The sequence below is a fragment of the Paralichthys olivaceus genome, chromosome 17, assembly GCF_024713975.1.
Source record: "Paralichthys olivaceus isolate ysfri-2021 chromosome 17, ASM2471397v2, whole genome shotgun sequence".
Lineage (NCBI taxonomy): Eukaryota > Metazoa > Chordata > Actinopteri > Pleuronectiformes > Paralichthyidae > Paralichthys > Paralichthys olivaceus.
The window spans coordinates 18,522,845-18,549,573 of record NC_091109.1 but is presented as its reverse complement, the minus strand read 5'-3'; the positions used below and the strand labels follow the sequence as shown (position 1 = coordinate 18,549,573).

Sequence of the window (26,729 nt, the reverse complement as noted above, 5' to 3'; positions counted from 1 at the left end):
GTCACACCATCACCGCCGCGTCCTGCTCACTGCTCCAGCTGTTGCTTTGCCTCTTTTCATCTTTAAGAGAAAAGAGAGAAGTTTCCACGTCACACAGAGAGGGAGGGGTGAGAGAGAGGGGGAGGGAGAGAGGTAATTCATTGAGTAAACATGACGTTCATTCTGCTTCTGGTTGGTTCCATCATGTCAAACTGGTGATCTGGTTCATTCACCTGCACCAAGGAGCCGATGTCTTCACCTGTTGGTCGGTTTGTTTGGAGATAAAGAAAAAGCAGAGTCATGATTTCCAGTAAAGTCGGTGGAAGGATGTTTATTGAGCTTTAAAGCAGAGATGAGAAGAAACAACACAACTTTTCTCTCCCAGATGTTTTTCTTCTCGTTACATCTGGTTGGTCACAGAGGAAATGATCCATGTGTTTGACTCCTGACTGTATATAAAGGCTTTGACTGGGATGTTCTGCTGTTATACTACAGCGCCACCTGTGGGTCAAAAAGTAGAAAACAACCACTGCTCTGCCCCTGATGCAGAAATAAACACGTCCAGAGTTTTGATCTTTGTGTCAAAGATAAAACTCTGATTTGAAACTCAAAGTGATTTAAACGTGTTTCACTTTGTGTCCAACTAAATCAACGTGTGATGTGAATCCAGGAACTTGAAGCAAACAGACAGGATGTGGTTATACACACATGGACATATACTGAGGGACAAAGGTGGACAATGATAAAGACAGACTTAGAAACACTAGATGTGACTCTGTATAGAGGGTTTATATATTCTGCTGGGTGTCATTTCAATAAACACATTGTTCATGTGAATAAAAACAATCTGTAGTGAAGATGTTGAGGCTGCACGGTGGTTGGCTCTGTCGCCTCTGAGCACGAAGGTTCCTGGTTCGAATCCCGGTTCAGATGATGTCTCTCCATGTGTGTTTGCATGTTCTCCCTGTGTTTTCTCCAGGTGCTCCGGCTTCATCTCACAGTCCAAACACATGCAGATGAGGGGTTGGGTGAATTACATTTCATTTAGCTGAAGCTTTTGTCCAAAGCATCTTAAAATTAGTGCCTCAACCTGGAACAAATCCAGAATCAAGTACAATTTGCAAACTACAAAGTGCTACAATATAAGTGCCATATAATTGATATACTGTGTACATATATATATATATATATATGTATATATGTATGTACACGTGTATATATAATGATTAGTTGTTGTAGTGATTAGATCTCATCTTCTGAGGAAGTCTGAGGAGATGTGTCTTTAGTCTGTGGTGGAAGATGTGTAGACTTTCTGTCCCGGTGTCAATGTGGAGCTCGTTCCACCATTTAGGAGCCAGGACAGCAAACAGTCATGATTTTGTTTGGTGGTTTACTCGCAGTGAGGGAGCAGCAAGCCGATTGGCAGATGCAGAGCGGAGTGGACGGGCCGGGGTGTAAGGTTTGACCATGTCCTGGACCCTGATCCGTTCACAGCACGGTACCCAAGTACTCGTGTTTGGAAACTGATGCAGGCAGCCACTGGTAACCAGTGAAGGGAGCAGAGGAGCGTGAGTGAATTTAGGTTAAAGACCAGTCGAGCTGCTGCATTCTGGATGAGCTGCAGCGGTCGGATAGCACTAGCGGGTAGACCAGCCAGGAGGGAGGTGCAGTAGTGTAGGCGTGAGATGACCAGAGCCTGGACCAGAACCTGTGCGGCCCTCTGAGTGAGAAGAGGACGTGTTCTCCTGATGTGGAGCAGCATGAATCTACACGAGCGGCTTGTTGCAGTAATGTTGGCAGTGAGGGAGAGTTGACTGTAGAGTCTCCACCCAGGTTCCTCACAGTCTGGGTGGAGACTCTACATCGAGCGCAGGTGTTAATGTGAGTGTGAATGTGCGTCGGCCCTGTGACGGACTGGTGACCCGTCCAAGGTGCACCACACCTCTCACCCAATGTCAGCTGGGATTAGCTCCAGCTCCCCCGCTACCCTCAAGAGGACAAAGACACTGTGTCAAAGGACAGAGCAGCAGCAGATCCACTGATGATGCTGTGTCTCATCCACAGGAACACACAGGGAGGACGGTGGACTGGACACTGGGACAGCTGATCTCAGAGCAGCTCACCTCCTCTGACTCCTCTGGAGCTCTGTCTCCACTCTGCCTCCCAGCAACAAGGTCCAGTCAGAGCCGCTCTACACACAAGCTGCTGCTGCTTCAGCCTCTGGATCATCAGGACACAGCTCAGCCTCCGTCCACACACACTGTCCTCTTCACACTGTCCTCTTCACACTGTCCTCTTCACACTGTCCTCTTCACACTGTCCTCTTCACACTGTCCTCTTCACACTCATCTTTACAAAGATCCTATCCTCCATCTGTTGAGAGAAGAAGACATCAGTGTTTACAGAGACTCACTTCATCAGCTGTGAGTCAGTGATGCAGCACATCCAGTATAAAGAGCAGCAGGGACTTCAGTCCTGTTCAGAGGTGGAGCAGCTTCCTCTCTGCTTCATGTTCACGTGTTGGAATGAACACGCTAAGAGCTGCACACACTTTGACCATCACGTGTGTTTCCTCTGCATGTGAAAGTGCAGAGTGGACACTTGAGACGTGGATTTCCTGCTGTTACAGGGGAAGACATGTTTCACTGTGTGTTGATGAACATGTGCTTCTGACAAACTGTCAGTGGACAGATGAGACAGATGGACAGATGGACAGATGAGACAGATGGACAGATGGACAGATGAGACAGATGGACCTCAGCAGAGCTTCTGCTCTGTAGAGACAGCTCATGGTTACCATGGTGATGATGCTTCTCTGAGGCTTCAGTCACACTGATCTCAGAGCTGTGACAAAGAGCCAACTGATCAGTTGTTCACTGATGAAGTGAGAGAACAAAGTGTCTCAGATCAGATGAAGACGTCTCTGCTCATCATGTGAGGCTGTCAGCTGTGGTCCAGCTTCACTTCCTGTTCACATGAAAACAACAACAACTGTCGTCTTCAACTCAATCAAACGATCACAACCGGCTTCTGGCTCGTCTGATTGGCCGACTGTTGTCTCTCTGTGTTTCTGTCCAATCCTGAAGTCTGTCATCGTTGTCCTCTCACAGCTTCACTGAGGACACACTGAGGCCTGAAGACACCTCAATATGTCCAGGACATCTTCCCCAGATCCAGCTCAACCTAACCTGACTAACACAGTCAGGCTCAGAGGTCACATGACGCTGGTTATCAACTCGTTAAGTTAGCTTTTCCTCCTGCACATAAAGGGGCGGGGCTTACTGCATATGACCAATCACAGACATGGACCGTTTTGTCAGAGGACACACACTGTCCCTGAGGACACACACACTGACTCTGAGGACACACTGACTCTGAGGACACACACTGACTCTGAGGACACACACTAACTCTGAGGACACACACTAACTCTGAGGACACACACTAACTCTGAGGACACACACTGTCTCTGAGGACACACACTAACTCTGAGGACACACACTGACTCTAAGGACACACACTGTCTCTGAGGACACACACTAACTCTGAGGACACACACTGTCTCTGAGGACACACACTAACTCTGAGGACACACACTGTCTCTGAGGACACACACACTGACTCTGAGGACACACACTGTCTCTGAGGACACACATACTGACTCTGAGGACACACACTGTCTCTGAGGACACACACACTGACTCTGAGGACACACACTGTCTCTGAGGACACACATACTGACTCTGAGGACACACACTGTCTCTGAGGACACACACACTGACTCTGAGGACACACACTGAGGACACACAGTGACTCTAAGGACACACACTGTCTCTGAGGACACACACTAACTCTGAGGACACACAGACTGACTCTGAGGACACACACACTGACTCTGAAGACACACACTGTCTCTGAGGACACACACTGTCTCTGAGGACACACACTGACTCTGAGGACACGCTGACTCTGAGGACAAACTGACTCTGAGGACACACACTGAGGACACACACACTGTCTCTGAGGACACACTAACTCTGAGGACACACACTGAGGACACACACTGTCTCTATGGACACACACTGACTCTGAGGACACACACTGAGGACACACACTGTCTCTATGGACACACACTGACTCTGAGAACACACACTGTCTCTGAGGACACACACTGAGGACACACACTGTCTCTGAGGACAAACTGTCTCTATAGACTCACACTGACTCTGAGGACAAACCGTCTCTGAGGACACACACTGTCTCTGAGGACAAACCGTCTCTGAGGACACACTGTGGTGGAAACCTCTGACGTCACTACTCAATAAAAACACAAAGACATATTTTCAGGACCTGACTGAGTGTATTGGTTGTTTTGGTGACAGGACGAGTCGGAGCATCTGGAGACAGAGAGACTGAGACGTACTGGCTGAGTTAGAGATCAACTGAACCAACCAGACGTTGTGTAAACGTCTCTTCTCCGTCCCTTTAAGGAGAGTGTGCACCACACAACAGTGGAGAGTCACTTTGCTCAGTGGACGGAGCTTTTATACGGGTTGATCTCCAACTTCACCTGCTCCGGAGCAGGTTAGCCGTCCATCATCAGTTACCATGGTGATTTAACCAGAGAAGAAGTGAACGAGCTTCGTAGGACTGAAGAAACTAAACCTGAAGTTAACCTGATAACCACAAATCCTGCTTCTGGTCCAGACCCTGGATCTTTACTGTGATACTGACTGTGTTTAGTAAAATACTGATGAAAGCAGCGTGGACTGACTCCAACCATCTACTGACCTCAGAGTCTCCAGTCGACAGGTTGGACTCTGTAGAAGACCACACAGCTCCTTCACTCCTGAGTCCTGCAGCTCGTTGTAGCTCAGATCCAGTTCTCTCAGATGAGAGGGGTTTGACCTCAGAGCTGAAGCCAGAGAAGAACAGCTGATCTCTGACAGACTGCAGCTCTCCAACCTGAAGAAAGAATAAAACTTAACTGTTAATGAATCTGAGCTCATGTGTGAAAATAACAGATATTCATGTCAGCACAGACTCATAACATGGAAGAGAAATATGAAATCAGACATGTTGGACTAAAGACGAGATTGTCACTGAGGACACACACTAAGGACACACACTGTCTCTAAGGACACACACTGAGGACACACACTGAGGACACACACTGAGGACACACACTGACTCTAAGGACAAACACACTGAGTCTGAGGACACACACTTACTCCGAGGACACACTCTGAGGACACACTCTGAGGACACACACTGAGGACACACTGACTCTAAGGACACACACACTGACTCCGAGGACACACACTGAGGACACACACTGAGGACACACACTGACTCTATGGACACACACTGTCTCTGAGGACACACACTGAGGACAAACACTGTCTCTGAGGACAAACTGTCTCTATGGACTCACACTGACTCTGAGGACAAACTGTCTCTGAGGACACACAGACTGTCTCTGAGGACACACACTGTCTCTGAGGACAAACTGTCTCTGAGGACACACACTGTCTCTGAGGACACACACTGAGGACACACACTGTCTCTAAGGACACACACTGACTCTAAGGACACACACTGTCTCTGAGGACACACTGTCTCTGAGGACACACACTGAGGACACACACTGTCTCTGAGGACAAACTGTCTCTGAGGACAAACGGACTCTGAGGACACACACTGTCTCTAAGGACTCACACTGTCTCTGAGGACTCACACTGTCTCTGAGGACAAACTGTCTCTGAGGACACACACACTGACTCTGAGGACACACTGTCTCTATGGACTCACACTGTCTCTGAGGACAAACCGTCTCTGAGGACACACTGTCTCCGAGGACACACTGTGGTGGAAACCTCTGACGTCACTACTCAATAAAAACACAAAGACATATTTTCAGGACCTGACTGAGTGTATTGGTTGTTTTGGTGACAGGACGAGTCGGAGCATCTGGAGACAGAGAGACTGAGACGTACTGGCTGAGTTAGAGATCAACTGAACCAACCAGACGTTGTGTAAACGTCTCTTCTCCGTCCCTTTAAGGAGAGTGTGCACCACACAACAGTGGAGAGTCACTTTGCTCAGTGGGCGGAGCTTTTATTCGGGTTGATCTCCAACTTCACCTGCTCCGGAGCAAGTTAGCCGTCCATCATCAGTTACCATGGTGATTTAACCAGAGAAGAAGTGAACGAGCTTCGTAGGACTGAAGAAACTAAACCTGAAGTTAACCTGATAACCACAAATCCTGCTTCTGGTCCAGACCCTGGATCTTCACTGTGATACTGACTGTGTTTAGTAAAATACTGATGAAAGCAGCGTGGACTGACTCCAACCATCTACTGACCTCAGAGTCTCCAGTGGACAGGTTGGACTCTGTAGAAGACCACACAGCTCCTTCACTCCTGAGTCCTGCAGCTTGTTGTTACTCAGATCCAGTTCTCTCAGATGAGAGGGGTTTGACCTCAGAGCTGAAGCCAGAGAAGAACAGCTGATCTCTGACAGTCTGCAGCTCAACAACCTGAAGAAAGAATAAAACTTAACTGTAAATGAATCTGAGTTCATGTGTGAAAATAACAGATATTCATGTCAGCACAGACTCATAACATGGAAGATAAATATGAAATCAGACATGTTGGACTAAAGACGAGTCCTGATTCAGTAACAATAGATTATTTGGACCCGGTCTCTGTCCTGCAGATCAGTTTATGAAATCCAGAACTAAACACAGATGAGTTTTAACAAGTAGCTGAATATTTAAATGTCACAGATTAATGAATGAATGGATTCAAGTTATGTATGAAGAGGAATTATGTTCACTTAGAATTAAATGAGATGAACTGTGTATAAATGCTGTGTTATAGATATGAGATCTACAAAAGTCAGTGAACTGACCTCAGAGTCTCCAGTGGACAGGTTGGACTCTGTAGAAGACCACACAGCTCCTTCACTCCTGAGTCCTGCAGCTCGTTGAAGCTCAGATCCAGTTCTCTCAGATGAGAGGGGTTTGACCTCAGAGCTGAAGCCAGAGAAGAACAGCTGATCTCTGACAGACTGCAGTACTCCAACCTGAAGAAAGAATAAAACTTAACTGTAAATGAATCTGAGCTCATGTGTGAAAATAACAGATATTCATGTCAGCACAGACTCATAACATGGAAGATAAATATGAAATCAGACATATTGGACTAAAGACGAGACTGTCACTGAGGACACACACTGAGGACACACACTGAGGACACACACTGTCTCTAAGGACACACACTGTCTCTGAGGACACACACTGAGGACACACACTGACTCTAAGGACACACATTGTCTCTGAGGACACACACTGACTCCGAGGACACACACTGAGGACACACACTGACTCTAAGGACACACACTGAGGACACAATGACTCTAAGGACACACACACTGACTCTGAGGACACACACACTGTCTCTGAGGACACACACACTGACTCTAAGGACACACACTGTCTCTGAGGACACACACTGACTCTAAGGACACACACTGTCTCTGAGGACACACACACTGACTCTGAGGACACACACTGACTCTAAGGACACACACTGTCTCTGAGGACACACACACTGACTCTGAGGACACACACTGACTCCGAGGACACAAACTGAGGACACACACTTGTTTTGGTGACAGGACGAGTCGGAGCATCTGGAGACAGAGAGACTGAGACGTACTGGCTGAGTTAGAGATCAACTGAACCAACCAGACGTTGTGTAAACGTCTCTTCTCCGTCCCTTTAAGGAGAGTGTGCACCACACAACAGTGGAGAGTCACTTTGCTCAGTGGGCGGAGCTTTTATACGGGTTGATCTCCAACTTCACCTGCTCCGGAGCAGGTTAGCCGTCCATCATCAGTTACCATGGTGATTTAACCAGAGAAGAAGTGAACGAGCTTCGTAGGACTGAAGAAACTAAACCTGAAGTTAACCTGATAACCACAAATCCTGCTTCTGGTCCAGACCCTGGATCTTCACTGTGATACTGACTGTGTTTAGTAAAATACTGATGAAAGCAGCGTGGACTGACTCCAACCATCTACTGACCTCAGAGTCTCCAGTGGACAGGTTGGACTCTGTAGAAGACCACACAGCTCCTTCACTCCTGAGTCCTGCAGCTCGTTGTTACTCAGATCCAGTTTTCTCAGATGAGAGGGGTTTGACCTCAGAGCTGAAGCCAGAGAAGAACAGCTGATCTCTGACAGACTGCAGAGAATCAACCTGAAGAAAGAATAAAACTTAACTGTAAATGAATCTGAGTTCATGTGTGAAAATAACAGATATTCATGTCAGCACAGACTCATAACATGGAAGATAAATATGAAATCAGACATGTTGGACTAAAGACGAGTCCTGATTCAGTAACAATAGATTATTTGGACCCGGTCTCTGTCCTGCAGATCAGTTTATGAAATCCAGAACTAAACACAGATGAGTTTTAACAAGTAGCTGAATATTTAAAATGTCACAGATTAATGAATGAATGGATTCAAGTTATGTATGAAGAGGAATTATGTTCAATTAGAATTAAATGAGATAAACTGTGTATAAATGCTGTGTTATAGATATGAGATCTACAAAAGTCAGTGAACTGACCTCAGAGTCTCCAGTCGACAGGTTGGACTCTCCAGTCCAGCACACAGCTCCTTCACTACTGAGTCCTGCAGCTTGTTTCCACTCAGATCCAGTTCTCTCAGACGAGAGGGGTTTGACTTCAGAGCTGAGGCCACGACTTCATAGTGAATCTCTGAGAGTTCATAACCACCGAGTCTGTAATTAAAGAAAATATCAAATGTGTTAGAATAAAATCAGAAAACACAACATTCATACAAAACGTGATCATGTGACCCTCACCCTGGTTAATCCACTTTCTGCCTCTTGAACATTTGATCTTAAAAACACCTCAAGAGAATCCTTTCAGATTTGGTACAAGCGTTCATTCAGACTAACAGATGACCTCATTAGCTTCAGGTGGTCAAAGGTCAGAGGTCAAGGACTTGAACATGACGTCTCAAGTCTGTCTTTAGAGAACTTCTTCACATTTTGACCAGTTGGACTCAAAGATCAACTGATTAGATTTCAGTGGTCGAAGGTCAAAGGTTACAGTGACCTCATATTATTGTGAATGCAACATGTCAGTGACCTGCAGGGACTGACTCTGCACTAGGTGGCGCTGGCGTACAAACGCTGGATGAGAATTCTAGTTTGAAGAAAGAAGAAGAAACAATGTTTCCTGCTTCTTCAGTTTAAGGAACACACACACACACACACACACACACACACACACACACACATGCTACACTAACAGTGTTGACCACTACAACACCATGCTGCCCACAAGAAGGAGAATCATTGAACACTGTGTGTGTTTGACTCATCTACACTGATTCAATATGTTATTGATCATGTCTGGACTCACAGAGCCTTCCTGCAGTTCCTCACAGCTGGGATCAGTCTCCATCGACCCTGGTTTGATGTGTTGAACTTGTTCAGGTCCAACTCATCCATAACCTCCTCTGACATCTGCAGCATGTAGGCCAGAGCTGAGCAGTGGATCCCAGAGAGTTTCTCCTCTGATTTGTTCTCTGACGTCAGGAACTGTTGCATCTGCTGATGTACTGAGTGGTCGTTCATCTCAGTCAGACAGTGGAAGATGTTGATGCTTCTGTCAGGAGAAATGTCATCACTCTGCATCTGCTTCAGGTTGTTGATGATTCTCTGGATGATCTTTGGATTGTTCTCTGTCCGACCCAGCAGGCCTCCTAAGACTCTCTGGATGATCTTTGGATTGTTCTCTGTCCGACCCAGCAGGCCTCCTAAGACTCTCTGGTTGGACTCCAGACTGAGGCCGTGAAGGAAGCGAACAAACAGATCCAGATGACCATTTTTACTGGTGAGGGATTTCTCCATGGTTCTCTTCAGGAGGTCATTCAGGGAGAAGGTACCGTCTGTGTTCCCATATGTTCCCAAGAAGTTGTTGAGTTCTTCTGAGTTCCTCTTGGTGTAACAGTGGAACATGTAGACTGCAGCCAGAAACTCCTGAACGCTCAGATGAACAAAGCAGTAGACTGATTTCTGGAAGATCACACTCTCTCTTCTGAAGATCTCAGTACAAACTCCTGAGTACACCGAGGCCTCTGTGACATTAAGACCACACTGCTCCAGGTCTTCTTGGTAGAACATGATGTTTCCTTCCTCCAGATGTTTAAGTGCCAGCCTCCCCAGCTTCAGAAGAACGTCCCTGTCAGCCTCCGTCAGCTGCTGTGGACTCGTCTCATGTCCTCCACCATACTTGTTGTTCTTCCTCTTTGTCTGAACCAGCAGAAAGTGTGAGTACAGGTCCGTCAGGGTCTTGGGCAGCTCTCCTCTCTGGTCTGTGGTCAACATGTGCTCCAGAACTGTAGCACTGATCCAGCAGAAGACTGGGATTTGACACATGATGTGGAGGCTCCTGGACGTCTTGATGTGTGAGATGATTCTGCTGCTCAGCTCCTCATCACTGAATCTCCTCCTGAAGTACTCCTCCTTCTGGGCGTCAGCGAAGCCTCGTACTTCTGTCACCCTGTCAACACATGTAGGAGGGATCTGATTGGCCGCCGCAGGTCGGGAGGTTATCCAGACGAGAGCCGAGGGAAGCAGATTCCCCTGGATGAGGTTTGTCAGCAGCACGTTGACTGATGACCTCTGTGTGACCTCAGACACGACCTCCCTGTGGTTGAAGTCCAGAGAAAGTCTGCTTTCATCCAGGCCATCAAAGATGATCACAGGTTTACAGACAGCGAGCGTCTCTGCCGTGAGCCTCTGTAATGTTGGATGGAAAACACGGAGCAGCGTGAGAAGACTGTGCTGCTCGTCTCTCACCAGGTTCAGCTCCCTGAACGAAAGCACAACCAGCAGACCCACATCTTGGTTTTCTAAACCCTCTGCCCAGTCCAGAGTGAACTTCTGCACCGAGAAGGTTTTTCCAACGCCAGCGACGCCGCAGGTCAGGACGACTCTGATGCTGCTCTGCTGGTCAGTGGAGGCTTTAAAGATGTCGTGGCACTTGATGGGAGTGTCGTGGAGGCTCTTCCTCTTGGAAGCCGTCTCAAGCTGCCTCACCTCATGTTCAGTATTAACCTCTTCACTCTGTCCCTCTGTGATGTAGAGCTCAGTGTAGATCCTGTTGAGGAGGGTTCTACTTCCTGTTTCCTCAGTTCCTTCAGTCACATGTTCACATCTCCTCCTCAGACTGATCTTATGTTGGTCTAAAACCTCCTGCAGACCCCGATCTGCTGAAAGACAAGAAACAATGTCAGAGACAGAGAATCTGAGAATCTGCTGATTGTTTTCATCAGATACAGAAAAACTAGAGAAATCAAAGCTTTTGAACTTTGTGCTTTTATAACCAAGTGAAATGTTGATGCTGTATGAAGGAACAAAATCAAACATATGCTGTTGTCAGAAGTGAAGACATCAGCAGACACATGTACAGTGCTGCTCTGACCGGCTGTCTGAGCTCCAGCTCCTCTTCTGGATCTTTGTCCACACTGGGGACAGGAGGAGTCTCCTGAAGAACCAGACTGGTCCCAGTATGAGGTGATGCACTGTCTGCAGAACCAGTGTCCACAGCTGGTGGAGACTGGATCCTTCAGGACGTCCTGACACGAAGCACAGCGGGACGACTGCTCCTCCTCAGAAACATGACTCCTCCTCCTCCTCCTCTCTCTGTGAAGACATTTCCTGGTAAGTAAATTGTCACAGTCACAGGTCGTCATTTTGTCATGATTGATTGTCAGTTGGAAGATGACTGTTGTTCAGCATCAGAAGTCAGACTCCAGAGAAACAACGTTGGCAACTCATTGAATCTGATAATAATGGAAGCATGAGAAGCTCAGGACAAACTCAGGCTGAAGTAAAACAGGTAAAAATAGAAATACTGACATTTTTGTCCAGACTCATGAGGTCAACGTGACCTTTGACCACTGAAATCTCACCAGTTCATCTTTAAGTCCAAGTGACAAGTGAACTGAAGGAATCCCCCTACGACAGATTGGGAACTCCTGTTCAAGAGCCCGTAAACATGTTTTATGAGGCCACCGTGACCTTTGACCCAAATCTAATCAGTTAACCCGAGTCTCAGAGAACATTTGTACCAAGTTTGAAGAAATCCCCTCAGGGCGTTCTCGAGATGTCCCAGTCACAAGAATGGGATGGACGGACAGAGCCTGAAAACATGATGCCTCTGGCTACTGGGTGTCACAGAGTAAATGGTCTGTAAATGGTCTCAAGTGCTTTGAGGGACAAATATCATCCATTTGGTTTTCATGTACTTGTACAAAGTTGCAGGATTTGATATCATAAAGGCCGTTAAGAAAATGTAACTGGAGGATAAAACTGTGTCGTCGGCATTAAAGTGAGAAAGACTATTATACTTTTGATGGATCGAGAAGTCGCAGGTGCAGTAAAATAAAAGTCGTCCTAGAACTGAACCTTGATGTTACAACAATCGATGGGAGCAGAGGATGAAAAACAGTTTTCTATTCCAACTGAAACTCAGTAAGAAGTGAAACATTTCAACACTGGACCGTGAAGAACAACTCCGACCTCCAGGTGTTTTACAAAATGTCAGGACTGTGTCTAAAGCTGCTTTTTACAGACAATAATAATCATAAATAATATGAATAAAGTTTATAAGTCCACAGTTTGGAGGTTCACATGTTTGTAGCAGGTCTCTTACTTTGTGTGTGAGGCTCCAGGTTCATTACTGAAGACTGGAGGTTGTCCTTTGGACTGGTTACTCTTCAGAGACACACAGCTGAACTCTGGAGACTCTGCTCTGTCCTCTTCCTCCTCATAACCACTCATCTTCAGTCTGAGAGGAAAAACACTGTGAGCTCCCAGGAATCAGGACAAACAAGTCTGATCAAGAACCACACCCAAGAATACAAAACAAGAACACAGCTCTTCTTCCCCCTTTGTACAAAATGAATATGTGGTTTTCTGAGATAATTTTACAAGAACAAATTGACCTCAGTGGTCAGCATGAACACACCAACATGAAAACATATTTAGAGCTACAAGAGAGACCTCAAGAAAATAAACAGAGTCCACAGTTTGGAGGTTCACATGTTTGCAGCAGGTCTCTTACTTTGTGTCTGAGGGTCCAGGTTCATTACTGAAGACTGGAGGTTGTCCTTTGGACCGGTTACTCTTCAGAGACACACAGCTGAACTCTGGAGACTCTGCTCTGTCCTCTTCCTCCACATAAACACTCATCTTCAGTCTGAGAGGAAAAACACTGTGAGCTCAAACACACACACAATGAAGCCAGGTACGTGAATTCAATGTTTCTTGAAATATAAGTCAACCCTCCTACACTGTCTCCCTGTTGTCACGGTAACCTGAGACAGTTTTAGGTTGAATGTGTTGGACTCAGCTGATCACAGCTTGAGTCAAACTGTTGATTGACAGAAGTTCATCCTGACTCTTCTTCTCTCGACAGTTCAGAGTAGAAAACTGACTCAGAGTCTGTGACAGTAAAGATATATTCAACATATTGTTGTGTTAACACTCACCAGATTCAGCACTTTGTTTTCACCGTCTGCGTCATGTACTTAAAATGGAGTCTGAGCTTCAGTTTGGACTTTGAGCTGCTTCTCCTCTCTGCATTTACAGGAAATCACACGTCAGTCTCTCTGTGGACACACACACACACACACACACACACACACACACACACACACACACACACACACACACACACAACATGTTATTCTATATCTCTAGAGAATAAGGTTTGAATTAGAACTCCAGACATTTTCTGCCAAGCTCAAACTTCAGTACAAAGTGAGCTCAAACACACACAATGAAGCCAGGTACGTAAATTCAATGTTTCTTGAAATAAGTCAACCCTCCTACACTGTCTCCCTGTTGTCACGGTAACCTGAGACAGTTTTAGGTTGAATGTGTTGGACTCAGCTGATCACAGCTTGAGTCAAACTGTTGATTGACAGAAGTTCATCCTCACTCTTCTTCTCTCGACAGTCCACGTGTAGAAAAACTGACTCAGAGTCAGTGACAGTAAAATAATATTCATGAATAATATGAATGTTGCTGAACACTCACCAGCTTCAGACTTCACGTTTCCTCCTTCTGCTCCTCACAGTTTAAACTAAGTCTGAACACTTTCACTTTCACTGGCTGCTCCTCCTCTCTGCAGGTACTGGACATCACATGACCCTGTGTGTGTGTGTGTGTGTGTGTGTGTGTGTGTGTGTGTGTGTGTGTGTGTGTGTGTGTGTGTGTGTGTGTGTGTGTGTGTGTGTGTGTCTCTGTCCCTCCTCACGTCTCGTGTTGTGTAGCAGGTAGAAACTTGTGTCTCCTAAACTCTGGAGAGTCAAACCAACACAAAGTAAACGTCAGTCCTGAACGTGTCCTGATAACTTGTGGTCAGTGCTGGTGTCTCTTGTTAAAGTGTAAAGTGAGGACAGGTCAGAGGACACAGACCGTTCTATCTATCTGTCTGTCTGTCTATCTGTCTACATTATCTATCGATCTATCTATCAACCTTTCACCAACAACAAGCAGCAGCTGCGGGACTCACATGTGAAACTCCTGCGTGAAAAGCTGCGGGTCCGTCACACCATCACTGCTCCAGTCTCTGCTCCAGCTGTTGCTTTGCCTCTTTTCATCTTTAAGAGAAAGGAGAGAAGTTTCCACGTCACACCGGAGTGAGAGAGAGGGAGAGGGAGAGAGAGAGGGAGGGGTGAGAGAGAGGGGGAGGGAGAGAGGTAATTCATTGAGTAAACATGACGTTCATTCTGCTTCTGGTTGGTTCCATCATGTCAAACTGGTGATCTGGTTCATTCACCTGCACCAAGGAGCCGATGTCTTCACCTGTTGGTCGGTTTGTTTGGAGATAAAGAAAAAGCAGAGTCATGATTTCCAGTAAAGTCGGTGGAAGGATGTTTATTGAGCTTTAAAGCAGAGATGAGAAGAAACAACACAACTTTTCTCTCCCAGATGTTTTTCTTCTCGTTACATCTGGTTGGTCACAGAGGAAATGATCCATGTGTTTGACTCCTGACTGTATATAAAGGCTTTGACTGGGATGTTCTGCTGTTATACTACAGCGCCACCTGTGGGTCAAAAAGTAGAAAACAACCACTGCTCTGCCCCTGATGCAGAAATAAACACGTCCAGAGTTTTGATCTTTGTGTCAAAGATAAAACTCTGATTTGAAACTCAAAGTGATTTAAACGTGTTTCACTTTGTGTCCAACTAAATCAACGTGTGATGTGAATCCAGGAACTTGAAGCAAACAGACAGGATGTGGTTATACACACATGGACATATACTGAGGGACAAAGGTGGACAATGATAAAGACAGACTTAGAAACACTAGATGTGACTCTGTATAGAGGGTTTATATATTCTGCTGGGTGTCATTTCAATAAACACATTGTTCATGTGAATAAAAACAATCTGTAGTGAAGATGTTGAGGCTGCACGGTGGTTGGCTCTGTCGCCTCTGAGCACGAAGGTTCCTGGTTTGAATCCCGGTTCAGATGATGTCTCTCCGTGTGTGTTTGCATGTTCTCCCCGTGTTTTCTCCAGGTGCTCCGGCTTCATCTCACAGTCCAAACACATGCAGATGAGGGGTTGGGTGAATTACATTTCATTTAGCTGAAGCTTTTGTCCAAAGCATCTTAAAATTAGTGCCTCAACCTGGAACAAATCCAGAATCAAGTACAATTTGCAAACTACAAAGTGCTACAATATAAGTGCCATATAATTGATATACACGTGTACATATATATATGTATATATATATATATATGTACACGTGTATATATAATGATTAGTTGTTGTAGTGATTAGATCTCATCTTCTGAGGAAGTCTGAGGAGATGTGTCTTTAGTCTGTGGTGGAAGATGTGTAGACTTTCTGTCCCGGTGTCAATGTGGAGCTCGTTCCATCATTTAGGAGCCAGGACAGCAAACAGTCATGATTTTGTTTGGTGGTTTACTCACAGTGAGGGAGCAGCAAGCCGATTGGCAGATGCAGAGTGGAGTGGACGGGCCGGGGTGTAAGGTTTGACCATGTCCTGGACCCTGATCCGTTCACAGCACGGTACCCAAGTAATCGTGTTTGGAAACTGATGCAGGCAGCCACTGGTAACCAGTGAAGGGAGCAGAGGAGCGTCAGTGAATTTAGGTTAAAGACCAGTCGAGCTGCTGCATTCTGGATGAGCTGCAGCGGTCGGATAGCACTAGCGGGTAGACCAGCCAGGAGGGAGGTGCAGTAGTGTAGGCGTGAGATGACCCGAGCCTGGACCAGAGCCTGGACCAGAACCTGGACCAGAACCTGGACCAGAGCCTGGACCAGAACCTGGACCAGAACCTGTGCGGCCCTCTGAGTGAGAAGAGGACGTGTTCTCCTGATGTGGAGCAGCATGAATCTACACGAGCGGCTTGTTGCAGTAATGTTGGCAGTGAGGGAGAGTTGACTGTAGAGTCTCCACCCAGGTTCCTCACAGTCTGGGTGGAGACTCTACATCGAGCGCAGGTGTTAATGTGAGTGTGAATGTGCGTCGGCCCTGTGACGGACTGGTGACCCGTCCAAGGTGCACCACACCTCTCACCCAATGTCAGCTGGGATTAGCTCCAGCTCCCCCGCTACCCTCAAGAGGACAAAGACACTGTGTCAAAGGACAGAGCAGCAGCAGATCCACTGATGATGCTGTGTCTCATCCACAGGAACACACAGGGAGGATGGTGGACTGGACACTGGGACAGCTGATCTCAGAGCAGCTCAACTCCTCTGACTCCTCTGGAGCTCTGTCTCCACTCTGCCTCCCAGCAACAAGGTCCAGTCAGAGCCGCTCTACACACAAGCTGCTGCTGCTTCAGCCTCTGGATCATCAGGACACAGCTCAGCCTCCGTCCACACACACTGTCCTCTTCACACTGTCCTCTTCACACTCACCTTTACAAAGATCACAGTCTCCATCTGTTGAGAGAAGAAGACATCAGTGTTTACAGAGACTCACTTCATCAGCTGTGAGTCAGTGATGCAGCACATCCAGTATAAAGAGCAGCAGGGACTTCAGTCCTGTTCAGAGGTGGAGCAGCTTCCTCTCTGCTTCATGTTCACGTGTTGGAATGAACACGCTAAGAGCTGCACACACTTTGACCATCACGTGTGTTTCCTCTGCATGTGAAAGTGCAGAGTGGACACTTGAGAGGTGGATTTCCTGCTGTTACAGGGGAAGCATGGACTGACTCCAACCATCTACTGACCTCAGAGTCTCCAGTCGACAGGTTGGACTCTGTAGAAGACCACACAGCTCCTTCACTCCTGAGTCCTGCAGCTCGTTGATACTCAGATCCAGTTCTCTCAGATGAGAGGGGTTTGACCTCAGAGCTGAAGCCAGAGAAGAACAGCTGATCTCTGACAGTCTGCAGTACTTCAAACTGAAGAAAGAATAAAACTTAACTGTAAATGAATCTGAGTTCATGTGTGAAAATAACAGATATTCATGTCAGCACAGACTCATAACATGGAAGATAAATATGAAATCAGACATGTTGGACTAAAGACGAGTCCTGATTCAGTACCAATAGATTATTTGGACCCGGTCTCTGTCCTGCAGATCAGTTTAGGAAATCCAGAACTAAACACAGATGAGTTTTAACAAGTAGCTGAATATTTAAAATGTCACAGATTAATGAATGAATGGATTCAAGTTATGTATGAAGAGGAAATATGTTCAATTAGAATTAAATGAGATGAACTGTGTATAAATGCTGTGTTATAGATATGAGATCTACAAAGTCAGTGAACTGACCTCAGAGTCTCCAGTGGACAGGTTGGACTCTGTAGAAGACCACACAGCTCCTTCACTCCTGAGTCCTGCAGCCCGTTGTTACTCAGATCCAGTTCTCTCAGATGAGAGGGGTTTGACCTCAGAGCTGAAGCCAGAGAAGAACAGCTGATCTCTGACAGACTGCAGTGATTCAACCTGAAGAAAGAATAAAACTTAACTGTAAATGAATCTGAGTTCATGTGTGAAAATAAAGGACTTTGACTCAACATCACTGTCGCTGTTTTCAGACCTGAAGTCTGAGTCAAGTTGTTCTGGACTTTTCTGGAACTTGTCCTGTCAGTCTCAGAGTAAAGTTTCTGAGTGAGTCCATGTGAGAATAGAGCAGGTGAATGTCCGGAGGATTCACAGAGAGCGAGTGAACGTGTTGACGGACACAAACACATGATGGACGTGAGACTGGAAGAACACAAATCTCTCAGGATGAAGAAGAGGAGCCGTACACGTAGAAGACATCAGTTTGGAAAGACGAGGAGATTCCAGATGTTTTGGTGATGAGGGCCGACGCCGGTGTGGACGAGCTGAAAACAACAACACTGATCTTTCCACGGCAGAGTTTAGACGTCATGTCCCTCCTCCTGCTGCTCCACCCGTTCTTCATATGTGAAAGACAAACTCCAGAAAATGTCCAGACACTATTTTGCAGAGTTCAAGACTGCAAACAGATTGAAAGTCCTCGTGTCCTCGAGGTTCAGTTGTTTGTAATATGTCACTTCACCACTAGATGTCTCGAAACATCTTGCTGGACATCTTCAGGAGTCCTACATGTGAACGTAGACAAGTGGACGACGTTCACGTGTAGGACACCTGGAGACGTCACTAAATCCTTCACAGTGAACCTGTAACTCAACATAGGAGGCAGCCATGTTTTTTACTGTAGCTCAGACCAGACAAACTAAAGCTTTTGAGTTTCTATGACGACGGAAGATACAACAGGTTCTCTTTCATGTTTGGGGGGTGGGGTGGTGTGGGGGGGTATTCAGCTGCAATATGACACTTCACCACTAGATGTCACTATATTCTACACACTGAACCTTTAACATTAAAACATGATGTCTGACCTCAGAGTCTCCAGTGGACAGGTTGGACTCTGTAGAAAACCACACAGCTCCTTCACTCCTGAGTCCTGCAGCTCGTTGAGGCTCAGATCCAGTTCTCTCAGATGAGAGGGGTTTGACCTCAGAGCTGAAGCCAGAGAAGAACAGCTAATCTCTGACAGTCTGCAGCGATACAACCTGAAGAAAGAATAAAACTTAACTGTAAATGAATCTGAGTTCATGTGTGAAAATAACAGATATTCATGTCAGCACAGACTCATAACATGGAAGATAAATATGAAATCAGACATGTTGGACTAAAGACGAGTCCTGATTCAGTAACAATAGATTATTTGGACCCGGTCTCTGTCCTGCAGATCAGTTTATGAAATCCAGAACTAAACACAGATGAGTTTTAACAAGTAGCTGAATATTTAAAATGTCACAGATTAATGAATGAATGGATTCAAGTTATGTCTGAAGAGGAATTATGTTCACTTAGAATTAAATGAGATGAACTGTGTATAAATGCTGTGTTATAGATATGAGATCTACAAAAGTCAGTGAACTGACCTCAGAGTCTCCAGTGGACAGGTTGGACTCTTCAGTCCAGCACACAGCAGCTTCACTCCTGAGTCCTTCAGCTCGTTGTTACTCAGATCCAGTTCTCTCAGATGAGAGGGGTCTGACTTCAGAGCTGAAGCCACGACTTCACAGTGAATCTCTAAGAGTTTACAACCACCGAGTCTGTAATTAAAGAAAATATCAAATGTGTTAGAATAAAATCAGAAAACACAACATTCATACAAAACGTGATCATGTGACCCTCCCCCTGGTTAATCCAGTTTCTGCCTCTTGAACATTTGATCTTAAAAACACCTCAAGAGAATCCTTTCAGATTTGGTACAAGCGTTCATTCAGACTTACAGATGACCTCATTAGATTCAGGTGGTCAAAGGTCAGAGGTCAAGGACTTGAACATGACGTCTCAAGTCTGTCTTTAGAGAACTTCTTCACATTTTGACCAGTTGGACTAAAAGATCAACTGATTAGATTTCAGTGGTCGAAGGTCAAAGGTTACAGTGACCTCATATTATTGTGAATGCAACATGTCAGTAACCTGCAGGGACTGACTCTGCACCAGGTGGCGCTGGCGTACAAACGCAGGATGATAATTCTAGTTTGAACATCTGCACTGATTCAACATGTTATTGATCATGTCTGGACTCACAGAGCCTTCCTGCAGTTCCTCACAGCTGGGATCAGTCTCCGTCGACCCTGGTTTGATGTGTTGAACTTCTCCAGGTCCAACTCATCCAGAACCTCCTCTGACATCTGCAGCATGTAGGCCAGAGCTGAGCAGTGGATCTCAGAGAGTTCCTCCTCTGATTTGTTCTCTAACGTCAGGAACTGTTGCATCTGCTGATGTACTGAGTGGTCGTTCATCTCAGTCAGACAGTGGAAGATGTTGATGCTTCTGTCAGGAGAAATGTTAACATTCTCCATCTTCTTCAGGTTTTTGATGATTATCTGGATGATCTCTGGATTGTTCTCTGTCCGACCGAGCAGGCCTCCTAAGACTCTCTGGTTGGACTCCAGACTGAGGCCGTGAAGGAAGCGAACAAACAGATCCAGGTGACCATTTTTACTGATGAGGGATTTCTCCATGGTTCTCTTCAGGAGGTCATTCAGGGAGAAGTTACCGTCTGTGATCCAATATGTTCCCAAGAAGTTGTTGAGTTCTTTTGTGTGTGTGTAACAGTGGAACATGTAGACTGCAGCCAGAAACTCCTGAACGCTCAGATGAACAAAGCAGTAGACTGATTTCTGGAAGATCACACACTCTCTTCTGAAGATCTCAGTACAAACTCCTGAGTACACCGAGGCCTCTGTGACATTAAGACCACACTGCTCCAGGTCTTCTTGGTAGAACATGATGTTTCCTTCCTCCAGATGTTTAAGTGCCAGCCTCCCCAGCTTCAGAAGAACGTCCCTGTCAGCCTCCGTCAGCTGCTGTGGACTCGTCTCATGTCCTTCACCGTACTTGTTGTTCTTCCTCTTTGTCTGAACCAGCAGGAAGTGTGAGTACAGGTCCGTCAGGGTCTTGGGCAGCTCTCCTCTCTGGTCTGTGGTCAACATGTGCTCCAGAACTGTAGCACTGATCCAGCAGAAGACTGGGATTTGACACATGATGTGGAGGCTCCTGGACATCTTGATGTGTGAGATGATTCTGCTGCTCAGCTCCTCATCACTGAATCTCCTCCTGAAGTACTCCTCCTTCTGGGCGTCAGTGAAGCCTCGTACTTCTGTCACCCTGTCAACACATGTAGGAGGGATCTGATTGGCCGCCGCAGGTCGGGAGGTTATCCAGACGAGAGCCGAGGGAAGCAGATTCCCCTGGATGAGGTTTGTCAGCAGCATGTTGACTGATGACCTCTGTGTGACCTCAGACACGACCTCCCTGTGGTTGAAGTCCAGAGAAAGTCTGCTTTCATCCAGGCCGTCAAAGATGATCACAGGTTTACAGACAGCGAGCGTCTCTGCCGTGAGTTTCTGTAATGTTGGATGGAAAACATGGAGCAGCGTGAGAAGACTGTGCTGCTCGTCTTTCACCAGGTTCAGCTCCCTGAATGAAAGCACAACCAGCAGACCCACATCTTGGTTTTCTAAACCCTCTGCCCAGTCCAGAGTGAACCTCTGCACCGAGAAGGTTTTTCCAACACCAGCGACGCCGCAGGTCAGGACGACTCTGATGCTGCTCTGCTGGTCAGTGAAGGCTTTAAAGATGTCGTGGCACTTGATGGGAGTGTCGTGGAGGCTCTTCCTCTTGGAAGCCGTCTCAAGCTGCCTCACCTCATGTTCAGTATTAACCTCTTCACTCTGTCCCTCTGTGATGTAGAGCTCAGTGTAGATCCTGTTGAGGAGGGTTCTACTTCCTGTTTCCTCAGTTCCTTCAGTCACATGTTCACATCTCCTCCTCAGACTGATCTTATGTTGGTCTAAAACCTCCTGCAGACCCCGATCTGCTGAAAGACAAGAAACAATGTGAGACTAAAGACAGAGAATCTGCTGATTGTTTTCATCAGATACAGAAAAACTAGAGAAAATCAAAGCTTTTGAACTTTGTGCTTTTATAACCAAGTGAAATGTTGATGCTGTATGAAGGAACAAAATCAAACATGTGCTGTTGTCAGAAGTGAAGACATCAGCAGACACATGTACAGTGCTGCTCTGACCGGCTGTCTGAGCTCCAGCTCCTCTTCTGGATCTTTGTCCACACTGGGGACAGGAGGAGTCTCCTGAAGAACCAGACTGGTCCCAGTATGAGGTGATGCACTGTCTGCAGAACCAGTGTCCACAGCTGGTGGAGACTGGATCCTTCGGGACGTCCTGACACAAAGCACAGCGGGACGACTGCTCCTCCTCAGAAACATGACTCCTCCTCCTCCTCCTCCTCCTCCTCCTCCTCCTCCTCTCTCTGTGAAGACATTTCCTGGTAAGTAAATTGTCACAGTCACAGGTCGTCATTTTGTCATGATTGATTGTCAGTTGGAAGATGAATGTTGTTCAGCATCAGAAGTCAGACTCCAGAGAAACAACGTTGGCAACTCATTGAATCTGATAAGAATGGAAGCATGAGAAGCTCAGGACAAACTCAGGCTGAAGTAAAACAGGTAAAAATAGAAATACTGACATTTTTGTCCAGACTCATGAGGTCAACGTGACCTTTGACCACTGAAATCTCACCAGTTCATCTTTAAGTCCAAGTGACAAGTGAACTGAAGGAATCCCCCTACGACAGATTGGGAACTCCTGTTCAAGAGCCTGAAAGCATGTTTTATGAGACCACCGTGACCTTTGACCCAAATCTAATCAGTTAACCTGGGTCTCAGAGAACATTTGGACCAAGTTTGAAGAAATCCCCTCAGGGCGTTCTCGAGATGTCCCAGTCACAAGAATGGGATGGACGGACAGAGCCTGAAAACAGGATGCCTCTGGCTACTGGGTGTCACAGAGTAAATGGTCTGTAAATGGTCTCAAGTGCTTTGAGGGACAAATATCATCCATTTGGTTTTCATGTACTTGTACAAAGTTGCAGGATTTGATATCATAAAGGCCGTTAAGAAAATGTAACTGGAGGATAAAACTGTGTCGTCGGCATTAAAGTGAGAAAGACTATTATACTTTTGATGGATCGAGAAGTCGCAGGTGCAGTAAAATAAAAGTCGTCCTAGAATTGAACCTTGATGTTACAACAATCGATGGGAGCAGAGGATGAAAAACAGTTTTCTATTCCAACTGAAACTCAGTAAGAAGTGAAACATTTCAACACTGGACCGTGAAGAACAACTCCGACCTCCAGGTGTTTTAGAAAATGTCAGGACTGTGTCAAAAGCTGCTTTTTACAGACAATAATATGAATAAATAATATGAATAAAGTTTATAAGTCCACAGTTTGGAGTTTCACATGTTTGTAGCAGGTCTCTTACTTTGTGTGTGAGGGTCCAGGTTCATTACTGAAGTTTGGAGGAATTCCTTTGGACCGGTCACTCTTCAGAGACACACAGCTGAACTCTGGAGACTCTGCTCTGTCCTCTTCCTCCACATAACCACTCATCTTCAGTCTGAGAGGAGAAAACACTGTGAGCTCACAGGAATCAGGACAAACAAGTCTTATCAAGAACCACACCCAAAAATAAGACCTGCACACACACACACGCAGGCATGCACAACTGTAATGTACGATTCTAAAAACATGTTCTGTTTTTAAACACTTGATTAACAGATGTGATGAAGTTAAAAAGTGAAATTGTGAGTTAACTTTTAATTAGTCATTTGAAGGCACTTTGTTCCACACCTGCTGGTCACATCTGTCTCTGGTGATCCCATCACATGGAATCTACGTCTGCCACCAGGTGTAAAGTATTTAAATATCAAGTATTTCACTAAAAAGTATTTCAATATAAAGGACCTTTTCTGAGGTAAATAAAACTAGAATTCATACAATTTAGATGAAACAAACTAGCGAAAACATCATGAGGATTATTCTACATTAAATTTCTGTCAATAGATCCTTTCACCTAATTCTTACACACTGGACCTTTAAGAAATCATCATTCACTGATTCATTCTCTGAGGATTCAGTTTGGAGGTTCACATGTTTGTAGCAGGTCTCTTACTTTGTGTGTGAGGGTCCAGGTTCATTACTGAAGTCTGGAGGTTCTTCTTTGGACGCGTTACTCTTCAGAGACACGCAGCTGAACTCCGGAGACTCTGCTCTGTCCTCTTCCTCCTCATAACCACTCATCTTCAGTCTGAGAGGAAAAACACTGTGAGCTCACAGGAATCAGGACAAACAAGTCTTATCAAGACATATTATCAAGAAACACACCTAAGAATAAGACCTGCACACACGCGCACACAAACACACACACAGGCACGTACGACTGTAATGTACGATTCAAAGAACACGTTCTGTTATTAAACACTTGATTAACAGATGTGATGAAGTTAAAAAGTGAATTTGTGAGTTAACTCTGTTTATTAGTCATTTGAAGACACTTTGTTCAACACATGCTGGTCACATCTGTCTCTGGTGATCCCATCACATGGAAACTACGTCTGCCATCAGGTGTGAACTGACAAACTTGGAGCCGTGTGATCAGGAGACAGACGTTAACAGCAGGTGTGAGAGTGTGACGGTAAAACTTTCATAAAGTTGTGTGAAAACTCACCTGCTCACTTTGTTTCTTCTGCTCCTCCAAGTGAAAATAGAGTCTGACACCTCCCTGTTCTCATGCTCCTCCCCTGTTCTGTTTAATCTGCTGCTGATTGGCTGAGTAATTAAAGCATCACAAGTATGATAAACACACAATATGGATTAGTTTAATCAGAAAAGTTCCAAGTGCCGAGTAAGGAGGAAAATATACTGATGACGATACTTAATGAAACTCTGGAGACAGAAATGTGTTGCTCAAGAAAAAACAACCTAAAATATATCTAAATAAATAAATCATAATATATTTAACATTTGGCCATCACATCATCACATTTCATTCCAAATGTCTACAGTTGAACATCAACTCAAACTCTCTTATCTTATTTCTTAAGTGCACTTGTGAATATTCTGATTCCACAACATCATCAAAGTCACAAACTACTTCCACATTTCAAGACTCCATGAGATCACACACACACAAATGTTTAGAGCTCATGCTTCCCCAGCACTGGAATAAAGTCAAAATGTCTGTTAAGACCATCAGTCTGGTCAAAGTCAGAACCAGAAGGAAACAGGGGCATGTGCTGTGTGAAGGGGGATATATGGAGGGTTTGGCCTTGGTGGCAAAAAGGTGGATATTGTGAAGTGTGGTTGCTGGAGGTTCGGCGTGGTTTCCGTCCATTCATAAGTTTCTCATCCAAAGATCAGGGCTCCATAAAAACCTGGCCTGTGTGAGCACAAACACAAACTCTTAACAACCAGTGGTTTGTTGTGTGATTCTCTAACACAAAGACACTCTGCAACGTGACATTATCATTATAATACTGATATTTCACATGATGTGGTTCCTGTAATGTGACAAAATGTCATGAGACTCATCCATGGAAACATTAACATGTGGAAGTTGTGCACTTCAGAGCAGTTAAACACGTATTTCTTTGCCTGTATTCAGCCACACACTGTGGATTTAGCAGCTAGCTGCTGAACACAAACACAATGAAGCTGTTAGCATGGTTATTAATAATCATGTGAATAATTAGAGCATCATTCCTTCGCCTCTCTGCCGTGTGGCTAACAGCAGCTCCGCTAATGAGCTGACAGAGCAACAACAGACTGGAACCATGGAGTCACTACATCTACGCTAATGCTAACGGTCGGAGCTAACTCACCAGTTCACAGGAAGTCACTTTGAACAGACAGGAAGTCCCTTTGGACAGACGGGAAGTCACTTCGAACAGACAGGAAGTCCCTTTGGACAGACAGGAAGTCCCTTTGAACAGACAGGAAGTTGTTCAAAAGTCGCGCTTAAAACGATGTTCGCTGTAGTGACGTGTGGTAGCTCCTCCCCCTGAGTGATGTCACCTGCTCAGGGTGCGTGGGACCACTCCCCCGGGCAGGAACTTCTTCTGGTGTCATGGCGGGTGGTACCCAACGTTGAAGGTGCATTAGCGCCACCTACTGTGCTGGAGTGTTTGCAGAAATACATGAGAAGAAATCAAACCAACCTTCAACTTAAATCCTCTTCATTGATCCAGTTTGTTTGAAAAGTCCTTCTGTTAAAAACCCTCGTCAGCACTGAACTGATTCTTTAGGTTTAACTAGCTTTTCTCTTTCTCTTGATATTTCTGATGTTCCAGTTTCTTCCTCTGAGCCACATTCTCACTGATGGATGATATGAAATGATTGTTGTGTTTAATCCTGATCTCAACCTTGATATAACCGTTTGCTCTCTCTCTCATTGTTTTTGCCAGTCAATCATGACGTTGCTCCTGATTCCCTCTTTAGCTTGGCCCTCGCTGAAAGCTACGTCCAGAACTGTCTCCTGCTTTAAAGATTGATTGCGCTGGGATCCACATGAACCTGACTTCTGTTTGTGATGTCGTCTGAACAGTGTCTCCTATACCTTTTGAACTTTATTTCTTCATCATACGTTATACAGTTTTTAGGCCAAGGCTCTATTCTGGACTGGCTCACCAGTTGTGAGAGTGGTAGTTTGGAAATTTCAAGAGAAATAAATCTAACCTGATGAAAACATGAGAAATGTTTGTTGTATTCTGATTTCACTGTTTCAGACTCGTTCTGAAG

General features: G+C 45.5%; 1 protein-coding gene and 1 long non-coding RNA gene across 4 annotated transcripts; one reads left to right on the top strand and one right to left on the bottom strand.

The window, feature by feature from the left end:
- Positions 1-294: 294 nt before the first annotated feature.
- Positions 295-26,398, bottom strand: LOC138405234 (NACHT, LRR and PYD domains-containing protein 12-like). 3 transcript variants are annotated; one of them, XM_069512191.1, is made up of 14 exons: positions 25,814-26,398; positions 24,661-25,371; positions 24,106-24,240; positions 23,416-23,550; positions 13,152-13,286; positions 12,741-12,875; positions 11,508-11,728; positions 9,441-11,292; positions 8,618-8,791; positions 8,069-8,242; positions 6,892-7,065; positions 6,344-6,517; positions 4,771-4,944; positions 295-2,352 (listed from the first exon to the last, which is right to left on the bottom strand). In XM_069512191.1, exons 3-14 carry the CDS (start codon positions 24,231-24,233, stop codon positions 2,331-2,333), a joined length of 3,498 nt encoding a protein of 1,165 aa, XP_069368292.1. In that variant the 5' UTR covers positions 24,234-24,240; positions 24,661-25,371; positions 25,814-26,398; the 3' UTR covers positions 295-2,330. The 3 variants fall into 3 exon arrangements, with proteins under 3 accessions (XP_069368292.1, XP_069368293.1, XP_069368294.1); XM_069512192.1 differs by lacking the exons at positions 6,344-6,517; positions 6,892-7,065; positions 8,069-8,242 and having other exon boundaries at positions 9,441-11,295; XM_069512193.1 differs by lacking the exons at positions 295-2,352; positions 4,771-4,944; positions 6,344-6,517; ... (1 more) ...; positions 8,069-8,242; positions 8,618-8,791 and having other exon boundaries at positions 9,437-11,295.
- On the top strand, positions 24,247-26,685 carry LOC138405246 (uncharacterized). The gene is made up of 2 exons (XR_011238931.1): positions 24,247-24,611; positions 26,396-26,685. It is a non-coding gene; the product is annotated as an uncharacterized lncRNA (long non-coding RNA).
- The last annotated feature ends 44 nt before the right edge of the window (positions 26,686-26,729 follow it).